Source organism: Sander vitreus, chromosome 2 (genome assembly GCF_031162955.1).
Source record: "Sander vitreus isolate 19-12246 chromosome 2, sanVit1, whole genome shotgun sequence".
Classification (NCBI taxonomy): domain Eukaryota; kingdom Metazoa; phylum Chordata; class Actinopteri; order Perciformes; family Percidae; genus Sander; species Sander vitreus.
The window spans coordinates 11,433,633-11,448,819 of NC_135856.1; the positions used below are offsets into that span (position 1 = coordinate 11,433,633).

A 15,187-nucleotide genomic window follows, 5' to 3' on the forward strand; every position below is an offset into this window, starting at 1 on the left:
AACATACTGCTTCTGTGGAGCCTATAATGTTGGACTTTGGTTGTTTATTTCAGTGTGTGAATGGGAATTTGCTTATCCTCCTATCAGAGATTAATTAACACATCATGTTGAGACTTATCATCTAAAATGAGTGACCATAACAAGCTTCATACAATGGTAGTAATTGTTGTTAGCTTACACTGGTGTTCGTAATGTTGTCTACGCCCTGTAGCAGTTCATACAGATACATTTAACACAGTAGTTAAATGATGTAGGAATTTGGAGTTGACACCATCTGGTGGTCAGAAACGAAACACAACACAAAACAATTCATGTTCAATGTCCGTTCACATAATTGAAATATCTAATGCATCTTAATTAATGCACTTATTTTTTTAAGACAACAGCAAACAATGATACATACTGTGTACAGACTGTCTAAAAAACGGCAAACTCAGTAGTTATCACTCTCTACAATTATTTTGCCAGAGTGTTGTCCAGTACGGAAGCCGAACATGATCAAACTGATCACCCGGCTTGAATGCAAGGCATGCAATCTCTGTCACATACCAGCTAACACAGCAACCACACATATCCACAGAGAGTTTGTATTTAGCTGCACAGATCGCAGTCATATTGTATTTAATGTTAGCCGTCGCAGCGTAACTGCACTATAATCTATAGAAATATAGATTTACCACATCGGAGTGACCAGGTAAAATCTTTCGCGGTACTTTTAAGATGATGCTAGCTAGGCATGCTACTGGTAGCTGTGTTGAAATGCGACTGTTATGAATAATAATGCGCTCCATTTGCGCATTATTTGTTGCTTTGATTACAAGCAATACTTTGACAGCGCAACATGATGTCATGATAGTTAACGTAAGATAGCGTTCTGCAACTGTTTTCTGTATGAATCTGGTACGTGTGAAGTATCATAGCGACGCTAACTAAGCTAGCTTGCTAGCTGAATGAGCCAGACATTAGCGTCTGTGCCGTCTGGGCCTCATGTGGAAAAGGCTGTTCAGATCGTGATTGATAGATGGTGTGGTTACGTATTAATGCAACTGTTACTTACTAACTAATTGACGACTGCGTAGGGGTACTTTCAGATTTCATGTACCCAGAAACGGAAAATGTTCATTAACCTTAACACTGTCACGGCAGTGCTAACGGCTACATTGCAGACAATTATTTATAATTAATGTAGTGTTTTCTCTAAAATTAAGATTGAGAAGTTAACAGGTTACGCTAGTATTTGACAAGTTGTTGCTATTGGTAAAGGCAGCTATCACATACTGGTTGTTTTGTAATCCTTACTGCGTAGTTTACGTTACTTGTACGTGATTTGAGTAGTAACGCACGGAGTGCTGAGGTCACAGGTGGGGCCAGGTGGTAAGAACCAATGTAGTACATGCTTTATAAACAGGTAATGTGTCTCTTGTAGGATGGAGTGGCAGCCAGATGAACAGGGTCTGCAGCAAGTGCTTCAGCTACTCAAGGACTCCCAGTCCCCAGACACAGCAACACAGAGAGCTGTGCAAGAAGTATCCTTGTGCGTGTGTGTGTGCAAAAAGGTGTGAGATTTAGCTTTATGCATGAGAGCTTTTGTGTAAAAGTGGGTTATAATAAAAACTGACTGGGTGTGTCATGCCGCAGCTTGCATCACATGAACTGGTGTGATTGATTGTGTATTAGTCCATGCTGCCCAAATGTCAAACACGACCACAAGGTATGCAAGGGTGTGTGAGCTTTTGCTATGTGTGTGCGGATGGTTGAACTCCTTAACAGACCCTGCAGAAACTGGAGCAACTTAATCAGTTTCCAGATTTCAACAACTATCTCATCTTTGTCCTCACAAGCCTCAAATCTGAGGGTATGTATGCACGTCAAATATAAAGATTCTAACAATAGAATAGGAGTCATTTACTGAATGACCTTGCTTGTAATCTGCAATTACTTCTGTACCTAACCTCCTTAACATTTAAAAGTCTTTATGCTCTTACTCTCTGCTGCTGCCTTCCCTCTCAAGATGAGCCCACTCGCTCTCTGAGCGGTCTCATACTGAAGAACAATGTTAAGGCTCACTACCAGAACTTCCCTCCCACTGTGGCTGACTTCATCAAACGAGAATGCCTCAACAACATCGGAGATCCTTCACCGCTTATTAGAGCAACTATCGGTGGGTGTTTGAGTGAATAAAGTGTGAGTCAGACTACTATGTAGGTGGTTGGGTTTTTGCAGGTAATGTGTACGGTGGCCGACAGGGGCAAACGCCCTGCAACTTAAGAAAACACACAAATACACACAATACAACCAAATACATAAACGCACTGCAAATACACACAACACAACCAAATACATAAACGCGCTGTAAATATGAAACGATGCAAAAAGAAAAGCACACAAATGCAACAAAAAAATGCAGCATCCAGATTATACAACGGAAGTTCTCCAGACCTCTAGAGGGAGCAGCTAAGTGGAGCAGCTTGATTTTCGACCCCACGGGAGGAGGGAGCGAGAGGGAGAGAGAAAGAGAAAATAAGTATATGTATTCTCTCGTTTGGTGGGTGTGTCTCGGCTCAGGTCACAGGTGATACTCAATCAGCAGAGACGTCTGTAAACTCGTGGTGATAAAACATTTAAAACTGCATCAGCGTTTAACGTTGACGTTTGTTTAAGCCATATTACATGAGAGGGTTTAATTTCGAGGTCCGAAAGGCGCATTACTGAAGTATAGGCCTACTCAAGTGTAATATTGTGATTATACGACAACGGTTACCAACAAATAAGTGATCAATCTGTATTCATATTGTGGAGCAATTCACTCTTGAAATACAAAAAACAGACAGGATTTCTAGTCCCTCCCTGTTTAGTAAACCAGCCAATTTACCGTGGGATTTATCAAACTGAATAAATCCCGCTCGCACATATAAACACAAAAAAGCTTTGCTAACTCCAACGTGTTGTAAGTAAGACATCTGCTGAAAAAGTTATTGTATTCATTAGCATGATTGGCGTACTGTTTAGTTCACAAACATCCAACACACCAAAGTACAAACACATAGCGGACTAGACCCAAGCTTTTATTTTGAAAAGCCGAAGCTCAGGGACGGCACCAGCCGGGAGGGCATGAGATGGGAGCATAGACTGTATATTACTAATATATTATGTTAATAATAATAATATGAATTTAATATACAGTCTATGGAGTTCTCCAGGCTGCAGCCATACCCGACTAATAAAAAGGCAGAGTGCTCTCTCCCCGTGGGGTCGTAAATCTAGCTGTTCCACTTAGCTGCTCCCTCTAGAGGTCTGGAGAACTTCCTTTTGTATAATCTGAATGCTGCGTTTTTTTGTTGCATTTGTTTTCTGGGTTTGTGTGCTTTTCTTTTTGCAGCGTTTCATATTTGCAGCGCGTTTATGTATTTGGTTGTGTTGTGTGTATTTGCAGCGCGTTTGCTGAATGCTGCGCATGTGTTGTCAAATTAATGAAGTTGTTTTCTTAATTTGCTTGTGTTTTGTCTATTTGTGTGTGTTTTCTTAAGTTGCAGGGCGTTTGCCCCTGTCGGCCACTGTAAATGTGGCTGTGTGGGAGCAAACGCTGCATTTTCAAAATGTTTTGAATGCGATTGGAAGTTTAAGTTATTAGTTACTTATTTTAAAGCCTGATTTATCCTTGTATAACCTTTTCTATTATCTATCATAAAGGCATCCTGATCACGACCATTGCCTCTAAAGGAGAGTTGCAGACCTGGCCGGAACTGTTGCCTCAGCTTTGTAATCTGCTCAACTCGGACGACTATAACACCTGCGAGGTCAGGCTCACCTGCCTGCACGCACTAATAGCTCTGTAATGTTAATGCGATAGTCAGATTTATATCTGTTTCTTTTGTCTGTAACATTCTTTCTTTATGATTTCCTCCACCTTTCAGGGTTCTTTTGGAGCATTGCAGAAGATCTGCGAGGATTCATCAGAGTTGTTGGATAGCGATGCTCTGAACAGACCTCTCAACATCATGATCCCCAAATTCCTACAGTTTTTTAAGCACTGCAGCCCCAAGATCAGGTCAGTGAAACGCCAGTCTTTTGCTTCCTGACTCTGCCTCTACTGGCACTTTGTCTCTCTGCCTCAGACCTTCCACTTTCACTCTCCCTGTTAGAATCATCATCATCATCGATCTCACCTGTTTGTCTCTTTCTCTCTCTCAGGTCCCATGCTATAGCGTGTGTAAACCAGTTCATCATTGGTCGAGCTCAGGCTCTGATGGATAACATTGACACCTTCATTGAGGTGAGCACTACAGTATTATGTTTTGGTTTGAAATTCCATTGTTTTCAAACCTCACTCCCTCACCTTTAGCTCCTGTCAGAGATTGAATATGTTACAGTGCATCTGTTAAAGTTATGTGTTTTTACTTTCAAACACGGGTCTCTGCTGTGGTTAAGTTCTATTGTTCCATTTTACTGTATGTTGCTTTTTAAACTGCATTCCTAAGATATTTGGCATCTACTACTTGAGGCAATGCATGAAGTCGTCTAATGTAAAAAATGAGAAATTGTTTACTGCAACATGCTGTTGAACTATTGTTTTATCTCCTTAATGGTGCATAAGAAAAACAGCCATCTAATTTTGGATATTATCCCAGCCATTTTTTACAAATGTACCGTAGCTCGTACAGTTTACACAAATCTCTCTTCAGGGTCAATTATGCTGCTTCAAAACAATCTCCGGGATGAAGGTGCAGCACTGGAAGCATTGTTTTCTAGTGTCATCTAATCAGATGGACACACATTTTACCCAATAGTCTGTTTAGAGAGTTAGTTTAGTATTGAAGTTAGTTTGTATTTAGCAGCTAGACTTGTATCATCAATGGCTGTGACAACATGGTGGGGGGGGGTGGGGGGGGGAAGACCCTGAAACCCTGAAACCCTGAAACCCTGAAACCCTGTTCAGGTCCTTCTCTAACACTGTCAAGATTTAAATGTGGCAAAGCATAACAGATCAAAGTGCATGTTTGGAAATTACTTCTGTTAACTCTTTCCCACTCAATGTTTTGTCTTCCCCAACATTTGTTGGTGGGCCCTGCCGATCTTTCCCTTCTCTCTCTGCCACCCACCCTCTTTCTCCCCTCGTCTCTTTTGTATCCAGAGTTTGTTTGCACTGGCCGGTGACGAGGACAGTGAAGTGCGGAAGAACGTGTGCAGGGCTCTGGTCATGCTGCTGGAAGTCCGCATTGACCGCCTCATCCCACACATGCACAGCATTATCCAGGTGAGTGTGGGACTTGATCTTACACTCCACTTTAAACTTTAGAATGAATCCCTTCTTCCTCCTCCTCCTCCTTCTCCTCATCACCTCTTGTTGTCTGTCACCAGTACATGCTGCAGCGGACCCAGGACCCAGATGAGAACGTGGCTCTGGAAGCCTGTGAGTTCTGGCTGACTCTGGCTGAACAGCCCATCTGCAAAGAGGCCCTGTCCGGGCACTTGGTCCAGTAAGTGCTCACACATGCCAACAAGTCGTTGGACAGGGTTAAGTTGAAGACAAGGAATTCAAAATCATGTGTTGTATAAATTTCATCTGAATTAATGTGGCTGTCTGTCTCTTTTTTACAGGCTGATCCCTATCCTGGTGAATGGGATGAAATACTCTGAGATTGACATTATTCTTCTAAAGGTGAGCCACCCCTGGATAAATCAGATGCTCATACTTCTCGTCTCTTCTTCCTTTTTTTTTTTTTTTTTAAACCTGTGTCCATTCTGCATTCATTCACCTTTCTCTCTGTTGTCCTCCAGGGTGACGTTGAAGAGGATGAGGCAGTTCCTGACAGCGAGCAAGACATCAAACCTCGCTTCCACAAGTCCCGCACCGTCACTCTGCAGCATGAAGGAGGGGAGGGCGAGGAGGGGGAGGACATCGACGAAGACGAGGACGACGATGATGACACACTGTCTGACTGGAACCTACGTAAGTTACAGACCGCTTTAGTAATCCTCTCTGGTGACCATGTGGCAGTTCTTGCTCTTTAAGAGCATTCTTAAACTTTTAACCACTTTTTTAAGCAAGGGTTTAATATTTAAAGGTTAGTATATGTTTTTTGTTTTTTTTCAACCATAACATGCTACTTCGACCTGATTTTTGCAGTGCATATATTCATGCATGGATGTATTTTTTTTGTTTTCATCCATGTGTGTTTTAAATTGAAATGTACATCAAGTAACAATGATAATAGATACGTTACATATTTCTTGTGACTGATTTGAAATATTCTCCCAGCAGGTAAGAGATTAGAAAAAAAAAATGTTTACTATCTGTGTTACCCACAATTTGTCTCACTATGTCTGTAGTTGGATTCCCTTATGCTGTGTTGTGCCAGTGATTCTACAGAGCGTTATTACAGTTTCAAAGTTATCTAATGCTGATGGTGCTTTCCCCCTCCAGGGAAGTGTTCGGCCGCGGCTCTGGACGTTCTTGCCAACGTGTTTCGTGAGGAGTTGCTTCCCCATCTCCTGCCCCTGCTCAAAGGACTGTTGTTCCACCCTGACTGGGTCATTAAGGAGTCTGGCATCCTAGTGCTGGGAGCTATCGCTGAGGGTGAGACGCGGCACAGACTTGAAATGCAGTATACCATAGTCAAATAAAGCTCACTGATTAATAATTGTATCAAGGAACCAGTTGCCTGGCAACCAGCGGAGACACCAGGAACTTACTGGTCCCAACCAAAAAAAACAGTCCAACACACATCCCCATTGTAAAACTGGGATTTGTGTGTTTTTTTGGGGGGGTTTTTTGTGTGGATTAAACAAACCAGATGTAACATGTTTAATTAGTGAGCTTTATAGATGCCATTAGGTGGATTTAGTTACCTTCGGACAGAGCCAGGCTAGTTGTTCCCCCAGTTTCCAGTATTTGTGCTATGTTAAACTAACCAGCTGCTGGTGTATACAACCGTTTGTCCTTCCAGGTTGCATGCAAGGCATGGTACCTTACTTGCCTGAGCTCATCCCCCACCTCATCCAGTGTTTGTGCGACAAGAAGGCCCTGGTCCGCTCCATCGCCTGCTGGACCCTCAGCCGCTACGCCCACTGGGTGGTCAGCCAGCCCCCTGACGCTCACCTCAAACCCCTCATGACTGAGCTGCTCAAACGCATCCTGGATGGCAATAAGAGGGTACAGGAAGCAGCATGCAGGTACAGCTCTTAAGTTTTCCAATATGTTGACTCCCTTGTGTTTTCTCACTTTTCGCTTATACGTTGGTTGAACCCATCTCGCCTTTCCTACAGCGCGTTTGCCACCCTGGAGGAGGAGGCGTGTACAGAGCTGGTGCCTTACCTGAGCTTCATCCTGGACACGCTGGTTTTTGCATTTGGGAAGTACCAGCACAAGAACCTGCTCATCCTCTATGATGCTATAGGAACACTGGCGGACTCTGTGGGACACCATCTCAACCAGCCTGTGAGCACCAAATGCACACATTTACACAGCCTTGTTTTGTGTAAAAAAAAAAAAGAAAAAAAAAGGTGTTAACGGAACAAATGAATGATAGGCCAAAATCACACACTTGTGTTTCAGGAGTACATAGAGAAGCTGATGCCTCCGCTGATAGCCAAGTGGAACGAGCTAAAGGACGAAGACAAAGATCTCTTCCCTCTGCTTGAGTGTCTGTCATCTGTTGCCACGGCGCTGCAGAGCGGCTTCCTCCCCTACTGCGAGCCTGTCTACCAGCGCTGTGTCACCCTGGTCCAGAAGACACTGGCTCAAGCCATGGTGAGCCCCACTCACATGCACATGGACTTTGCAGAGGCAATTTATGTTTTTTTGCTACTTTACATAATGACAATGACACTTTATCCCATTGTTCCCATTTCTGACCGTTTCTCTCCACCTTCCCTTCTATCCTTTGTGTGACACAGATGTACAGTCAGCAGCCAGACCAGTACGAAGCACCCGACAAGGACTTCATGATCGTGGCATTGGATCTTTTAAGTGGCTTAGCTGAGGGACTGGGGGGCCACGTGGACACGCTTGTGGCCCGCAGTAACATCATGACGCTGCTTTTTCAGTGCATGCAGGTGAGGAGAGCCCGTGTGTGTGTGTCTGATTTGACCTTTTAATGATTTTTTTTTTTTCCCAATAAGTTGAGTCGAATCATTCTTCTTCTCTTCTCTTGAGTCATTACATTCATATGGCGCATATGGATGCTTTTGTCAAAAGTGACTTACAAGATTGTCACGCCCACCGCAGAGTCAAACGTATCGCCGCGTCACCACTGGATTTGTTGCGTGCAAGCGTGCTACTGTCAATAAACCGTGTTCAGTAGCTATCTGTCTGTGCCTGCCGAATGCATGTGAGTGGAGAGGAGGGTCCAGAATTTCCCCTCCTCCTCACAGAGCTGTTCATTCCCCACACTGATTTGTATTTATCAGATGAGCGGCGCCTGCTCTCCCTCCGCACCACCAGTGCCCGGGGCTCCTCGCCGTGCGGTACGAAAAAAAAATCAATACCGTGACAACCCTAACGAGAACAACTATATTGTGAATTTGGCTGTATTGAAAACGCAGTATTTGTGATTACAGAAGGGAGCTAAACAGAATTTTAATGGGCCGTCTCCCTCCCGCCCCTCCCTCGCTACAAACGCGAAAAACTAGTTCTGCTGAGTGAAGAAAAAGTCCGAAACCGATGAAGTACATCATTTGAAATGGCCGTAAAAATCGTTGGAATCGGTTTATATGGTGGAAACGTGAATACATTTTGAGATTTTGAAATTTTAAGCCCTGGTCAATATCCTGTCGGTCAGGTGCCACTGGAAAATTCTTCCACTCTGTTAACGGTGTGTGTTCACATTTGTCTTTGTCTCTCTGTCGCTTCTGTCCCAGGATACGATGCCTGAAGTAAGACAGAGTTCATTTGCTCTACTGGGCGACTTGACCAAGGCTTGCTTCCCTCATGTTAAACCTTGTATTGGTAATTATCTCACTCCCTCTCACTCATCCGCATACATAATGTTCCATCATCCTCTTTTTTTTTTTTTTTTTGTGAAGATAATTTATTTATTTTTTTCTTCATGTGTGCGTGTCCTGCAGCTGAATTCATGCCAATCCTCGGGACAAATCTGAACCCGGAGTTCATCTCTGTCTGCAACAATGCTACCTGGGCCATAGGAGAGATCTGTATGCAGATGGGTAAGTTGGAGTAAATCTTTTTTTCTATGTGATACTGTTAAGTGCATGTGCGGTTACATATGAGATGCAGTGTATTGATGTGTGTCTCTTAACAGGAGTGGAAATGCAGCCGTACATCGCTATGGTTCTGAACCAGCTGGTTGAGATTATTAATCGACCCAACACCCCCAAGACCCTGCTGGAGAACACCGGTACATGCATGCACAGATGTTTTTAATACTTGTTTTTCAAAGAGAACAGACAGATTTTATAGTTATGTGCTAGGACTGACAACTAAAAATCAGAGCAGAGAAGTGAAGCGAGTGCAGTTAGGCTACGTTCAGACTGCAGGCAAAAGTGGCCCAAATCTGTCAAAATTGGGGGTCAAATGACCAGGTCAGACTTCTTCAGAAGTAGTGTGAACACTCAAATCTTGCCCAGATCAGATTTCTTTTCAAATCAGATTTAGACCACTTCCATATGTGGTCCTGAATCAGACCCAGATCAGATTTTTTTCAGTGCGGCCACAGTGTGAACAACCAAGGCGGATTTGATGCGACTTTTACGTCAATCTACATTGACATTTGTCACAATTATGCGCCGGTGGGAGTTAAACTGCGTCTCTGTGAAGCTATTCACAAAGCAGTCCCACCACTCCTGGCTTCGTCTCTGCATCCACACAGACCTCTGTAGTGAATTTGCAGCCATAACCCCACAAAAGGCCAAAATAGCCAATTTGGCTCTCTTTCTCTTCATTCTTCTCCTCATCAGCACCTGCTCAATAAAAGCGAAAATGCTTACTTCCTCCATAACCTCCCTAACTTTAGTGCAACAGCGTGCTGCGTCTGATGTCATTGTTATATGTACATTGTTCACACTGGAATCTAATATAGGCCGCATTTTAAAAAGTAATGTGAACAACCAAACTGAAAATCGGATCTGAGCGAAAAAATCAGAATGAAGCATTAAGACTTGCGTTGTGAACGTAGCCTTAGTGTCATGATAGTACACACACACGCTTCTAAAAGCAGTACTGACTCCTCTCTCTCCTCCTCCAGCAATCACCATCGGGCGACTGGGCTACGTGTGTCCTCAGGAGGTCGCGCCCATGCTGCCGCAGTTTATCCGGCCCTGGTGAGAGACTGTTTAATCTCTTTATTTTTGAGAGATTATTTCCATTCTCTCTTCTTGACTCAGTATTTTTATCCCTATCACACATTTATTTCTATTCTTATTTTTTCTCATTTTGCCACCTTTTTTTTGTGTGATCACACTGCTGCAATCGCAGCATTACAAGGGCTGCAGTGTTGACATTCTTTAAACAAATGCTTAAAATGATTGGAATCCACAAGCAGTCAGAATAAGACACTGAAGTCTTTCAGTTGTCTCAAGCTTAGTAAAAAGACAAATGTCAGTAAGATGATGACAGGCTGTTACCATTTTACTTTTTGAAATTGGTTTCAGCCTACTTGTTCTCATTTCATTACTGTTCAAGAGTTAGTTGATTCTTAGTAGTGACAGCATCATCAGCTTTAACAGCTTCTGATTGGTTAATAATAACTGCGTGCTGCAGGTGTACGTCTCTGCGGAACATCAGAGACAACGAGGAAAAAGACTCTGCCTTCCGTGGGATTTGCATGATGATCGGTGTGAACCCAGGAGGCGTGGTGCAGGTGAGACATTGTACACCGTAGGCACTAAGTTATGGCTTTCACAGTCTGCATTTGGCTGTAAACCCACAGGGGTTGTCGAGCTTGATGAAACCTTCTCACCTCTTCCTCTGTGTTTGTTCAGGACTTCATCTTCTTCTGTGACGCAGTGGCCTCCTGGGTGAATCCTAAGGACGATTTGAGAGACATGTTCTATAAGGTGAGCGGCGACGCGCAATATTGTGTCGATCAGTGGTAGAAACAAAGTCCAGGTCATATCGAAGAACAAGTTTGTTTTTCCACAACCAGTCCTATCCAAAAGCCGGTTTTTAATTCCCCACGACATCATCGCGCCCTTCACGCTCCTCTTCCTCTGCTGCGTGAGTCACTGTGAGGTGTAGAGACCTCAGGCCAAGCAGAGTGTGTTCAGCTCAGCAACAAGGACACTGTTTTGTTCTACAGAGAAATGAAGTGAACACGCTCCCCCTCAGGAGCTTACCACATAAAGGCCAAAATACTCCTGATCCACTGATGCATGTATTTACACAAATCTAGAACCTCTGTAATACTTAGTATTCCTGTTAAGGTATTTAACCAGTGTGTTGACAGCAGAGAGAGTCCATAGTAGGCAAAATTAACCTGGTGATCAAGTCTGTTCTATTTCACTATCGGTACACTATTTCTTTCACCTAGTAAGGTACTGTATACACTCATTCTTCTCCCGCTGCTCTGTGATAATGAGGCCTGCTCTGGCTTGGTTGGAGCTAGGGGTGGACCGGTACACAGAAGTCACGGTTCGGTTCATACCTCGGTTCAGTACGAGTTCGGTACAATGGAGGGAAAAGCAAAACAGAAATGCAGAAGGCAGTTTTTTTTATGCATGTCTCAGGCTGTACCACCTAGTGTCATCCTGTCTCTCCCCTGAGCTAGCTGCAACAGCCTGAAGTGTGTAAAGTAAGATGTAAACAGTAAACAATAAGTATCCCACATCATCTCCAGACTCCATCTGGAACTTGTAAACAAAATAAGACAATTAGCTTTAAAACTGGAAATCCAGCATCTCTCAAACTAATTTATCTGATTAATGCAACGTTATCACGACGTCTCCCGGCAATTTTGCAAACAAGGCGTCTGTCCCAACTAACGTTACGGTTCGGAGCCTCCAGCGCTGGAAACCTAACATTAATCTACAACAGCAGTCTTATCCACTACTACCACTCTCTCGCCTGTACTAACTGTAACTGACTGGGAAACCAAAGTTTTCCCAAACATGCGATCTTAAAGGGGCCGGCGGGTCCTCTAACTCTAGTGGGTTGCCACCAGTGTTGGGGAAGTTACTTTTAAAAAGTAGTGTTTGCTCGTTACTTCTTAAAAAAGTAATCCGTTACTTTACTTAGTTACCCCCTATGGAAAGTAACTTTTTGTTACTTTTAAAAGCAGGCGTCTCTGGCAGAGACTGAAGTTAATTATACAAAAACTATCTTTTGACCATAAAGCCACTCTATGGTTTATCAGTGAAGTGTCTGAACTACACTGCAGACTGGATTCTCTACTCACAGAGTGAGGGCTGATTCATTATGAACGAGTCCAGCGCAGGTTGAATGCACGTCAGCAGGTCATCGGCGTTACACGGTGTTAGTGTATACTAATGTCTGTATCGACTTGTACCGGTCGCGCAGCCACGATGGATCCGTGCATTGTCGTAGACACATGCAGCCTCTTTTCTGGAAGTCCTTGCGTGTCCGTGCAACCGACACAAGTCCACAGTGGTCTGCTGCGTGTATGTATAACTGTGGATTTCCACTGGATGTGGAACGTCTGTGGACCGGCTCCGCTGCGGAACGGCTGCGTGCTCTGCCGTCCGTCAATACTCACTAGGTCCGGATTTGTTGCGGCACGGCTGCGGCCATGACTGACAGCTGTAGTCACGAGGACCCACAAGATCTCGCGAATTCACGTAGAATAGATCACAAACCATCCAGAGCAGTAGAGGGGAAACAGCTCTGTGCTGTGTTTTCAAGGTGTAGTGCAGGGAAATATGATCCGCCGTGAGCACGGTGTATTTTACTTTGAAAATTAACCGGATTAACCGGAAAATTAGCTGCGGAGCTCTCCGGCGTCCGGCAAAAATAGAAGCTCTGCGTATCTGCTCCGGAGGGCTGCGGAACGCCGGAGCTGGGACGGAATAGGGACGCAGACGTTCCGCAGTCAGTGAAAATGCACACATTGACTTTAATGGAAACCTAATGACTCTGTCGACGTTCCGGAGCCGTTCCGCATCTAGTGGAAATTGCCGGTGAGGCCATCACCACCGCATCCATCTGTGAGGTTGTCAGCTTTGTGTCTGCCTGGCTCAGAGCGCCATCTAGCAAAAAGCCACGAAGCTTAAAACGCTCTCAAAAGTTAGCTTTGGCTGCTTCTCGCTTGCGATGATTACTCTGCTACCAGCCTCTGTCACGTCCAGTGTGGCGCTTGTTCAGTGAACCAAAGTCGCTTACATCGAACGTCAGTTGTCAACAACGCGTCACCAACTGGGAAACTCGGTTAGCAAAATCTAGCCCGAGTTTCCCACCTCTGATTCCCACAGGAAGGGACGTGAATGATGATGTTTTCACTCGGAAAAATGTTTTTCCGATGTCTATGAATGCAGCATATACCGCAAACCCAGACGGAGTACTGAAGGAAAATAAAAATTGAGCGGAAGTACGTAGGAGGGCGGAGCCAGGCTAGTGAACCAGGGGCTTGTGCCCACTTTGCCTGGTTGGTAATTCAGACTTGTTGCAGTCAATCAAACACTCAATTGCAGGACTCTCTGTTGCTGTTATAAGGCCTGGTCTTGATAAAGGAACCGATAGGGAAACTGTTAAAGAATCACATAAAGGAAGAAGGAATGATCAAATCCTGGCCCTGGCTGTAAAAGTGTGTAGCCTTGACGATGTGCCTGAAATGAATTTCCTCCACCTTCTGCCCCTTCCTGCAGATCTTGCACGGTTTTAAGGAACAGGTTGGGGAGGAGAACTGGCAGCAGTTCTCAGAGCAGTTCCCCCCACTGCTGAAGGAGAGACTGGCAGCCTGCTATGGCGTTTAGATACTCTACACCCACCCAAGAGGTAATCCTACACACATCATTATTTAAACTAAAATCATAGGTACATAAATGGTCATACTAAAGTTAAACTTCATTGTGTCCGTTCTCCCTTTTATCCGTCCTCCTAGGTGAGCCAGCAGGAGGAGGGTGAATGGGAAACTCATCCATCTGTGTATTGCACTGCCCTGATCTGGGGGGAGGGAGAGGGACGCTATTGGCCGCTCCCCCTGACGGACGGCCCCCACGCCCTATGTGTTTGTCCATAGAGGGAGGGTGGGCGGGTGGGAGGGTGGGACAGAGGGACACCTCTAGATTAACTAGGCAGGGACCCGACACAGAAAAACTAACTGGTAGGGACAGATAGAGAGGGACAGAGACAGAAACATGAAGAAGAGACGGAGGGATAGACATGTTGGGAAAGAGGGAGGCAGGGAGAGAGACCAGTAGAGAGAGTTCAGGGAAAGAAAGGGTGGGAAATCAGTAACAAGGCAGGGAAAAAAGAGCGACAGAAAGGTCTGTTATTACTGGGAGGACAGGGACAGTTGAGATTTGAATAGGATTCTTAAACTCAAGAGTAACCGATAGCTTGACCGACAGACAGACCAACACAGACTTGCACACATTTACACTTGCACACACTGCACATGCAGTACATGGAACTGACTGTGGGTGGCACTATTATTCAGACTTTTTGAGACCTACATGTAGTTAGGGACAGACAGGGGTCTAAACTCTGTTCGTTTTCTGGGTGATATCTTTCTTTTCCGGGGAATAGGATTCAATATGAATTACTTCATCTATACTCACTGAATTCTACTTAGCTGTAAAATAATCTCGCTATCCGCTATCTATGTTTCCTACCTTTCACTTTGACCAGAGTGCTGCTTCACAGAGCTATCCATCTATCAGACATATTCCTGTCACGTATTCTACCTGATCGAGAGAGAGAGAGAGAGAGAGAGAGAGAGAGAGAGAGAGAGAGAAGGAAAAAATAAGAGCAAGTGTCTTTCCTCGTGGCTTCACAGAAACCGTTCTTCTAGGAAGGGAGGATTAGGGCTAACATTTTTTTTCTCACCAGAGGGGAGGAAATCGTAGAAAGAAATCACATCCTCAGTTGTCCTCTGAGGTTTTGTGTGTGTAAATGCGAGTGAGTGTGCGTGTGTGTGTATGCGTGTGCATGTGCAGTTTGTAAATCCTCACTTCGGCATTCTATGTTAACAGTGTGTGAAATATGTATTGTTTTGATATGGTACCGAGTTAAAACTTGACTCCCACTGCAATGTCCTTGGCACCTGTTAACTGTGAC

General features: G+C 44.4%; 1 protein-coding gene across 4 annotated transcripts; it reads left to right on the forward strand.

Annotated features, from left to right (window-relative positions):
- Positions 1 to 516: 516 nt before the first annotated feature.
- Positions 517 to 14,148, forward strand: tnpo2b (transportin 2b). Of its 4 annotated transcripts, none has more exons than XM_078277669.1 (24): positions 517 to 694; positions 1,427 to 1,526; positions 1,780 to 1,855; positions 2,012 to 2,161; positions 3,691 to 3,797; positions 3,915 to 4,048; positions 4,192 to 4,273; positions 5,132 to 5,254; positions 5,359 to 5,477; positions 5,599 to 5,659; positions 5,779 to 5,950; positions 6,425 to 6,577; positions 6,948 to 7,173; positions 7,267 to 7,438; positions 7,556 to 7,786; positions 7,897 to 8,055; positions 8,860 to 8,947; positions 9,067 to 9,165; positions 9,261 to 9,356; positions 10,203 to 10,278; positions 10,718 to 10,817; positions 10,939 to 11,013; positions 13,774 to 13,903; positions 14,010 to 14,148. In XM_078277669.1, the coding sequence occupies exons 2-23, from the start codon at positions 1,428 to 1,430 to the stop codon at positions 13,879 to 13,881; spliced, it is 2,706 nt and encodes a 901-aa protein (XP_078133795.1). In that variant the 5' UTR covers positions 517 to 694; position 1,427; the 3' UTR covers positions 13,882 to 13,903; positions 14,010 to 14,148. The 4 variants fall into 4 exon arrangements, with proteins under 4 accessions (XP_078133795.1, XP_078133789.1, XP_078133808.1 ...); XM_078277663.1 differs by having other exon boundaries at positions 7,897 to 8,054; positions 8,853 to 8,947; XM_078277682.1 differs by having other exon boundaries at positions 7,556 to 7,750.
- Positions 14,149 to 15,187: the final 1,039 nt, after the last annotated feature.

What these genes read in the sequence shown, in the direction of transcription:
- tnpo2b (XM_078277663.1), top strand. Translation starts at nt 1,428, where the DNA reads ATGGAGTGGCAGCCAGATGAACAGGGTCTGCAGCAAGTGCTTCAGCTA. An exon ending in ACATTGACACCTTCATTGAG is followed by an intron (nt 4,274 to 5,131) that starts GTGAGCACTACA and finishes TTTTGTATCCAG; the next exon opens with AGTTTGTTTGCACTGGCCGG. An exon ending in AGAGATCTGTATGCAGATGG is followed by an intron (nt 9,166 to 9,260) that starts GTAAGTTGGAGT and finishes GTCTCTTAACAG; the next exon opens with GAGTGGAAATGCAGCCGTAC.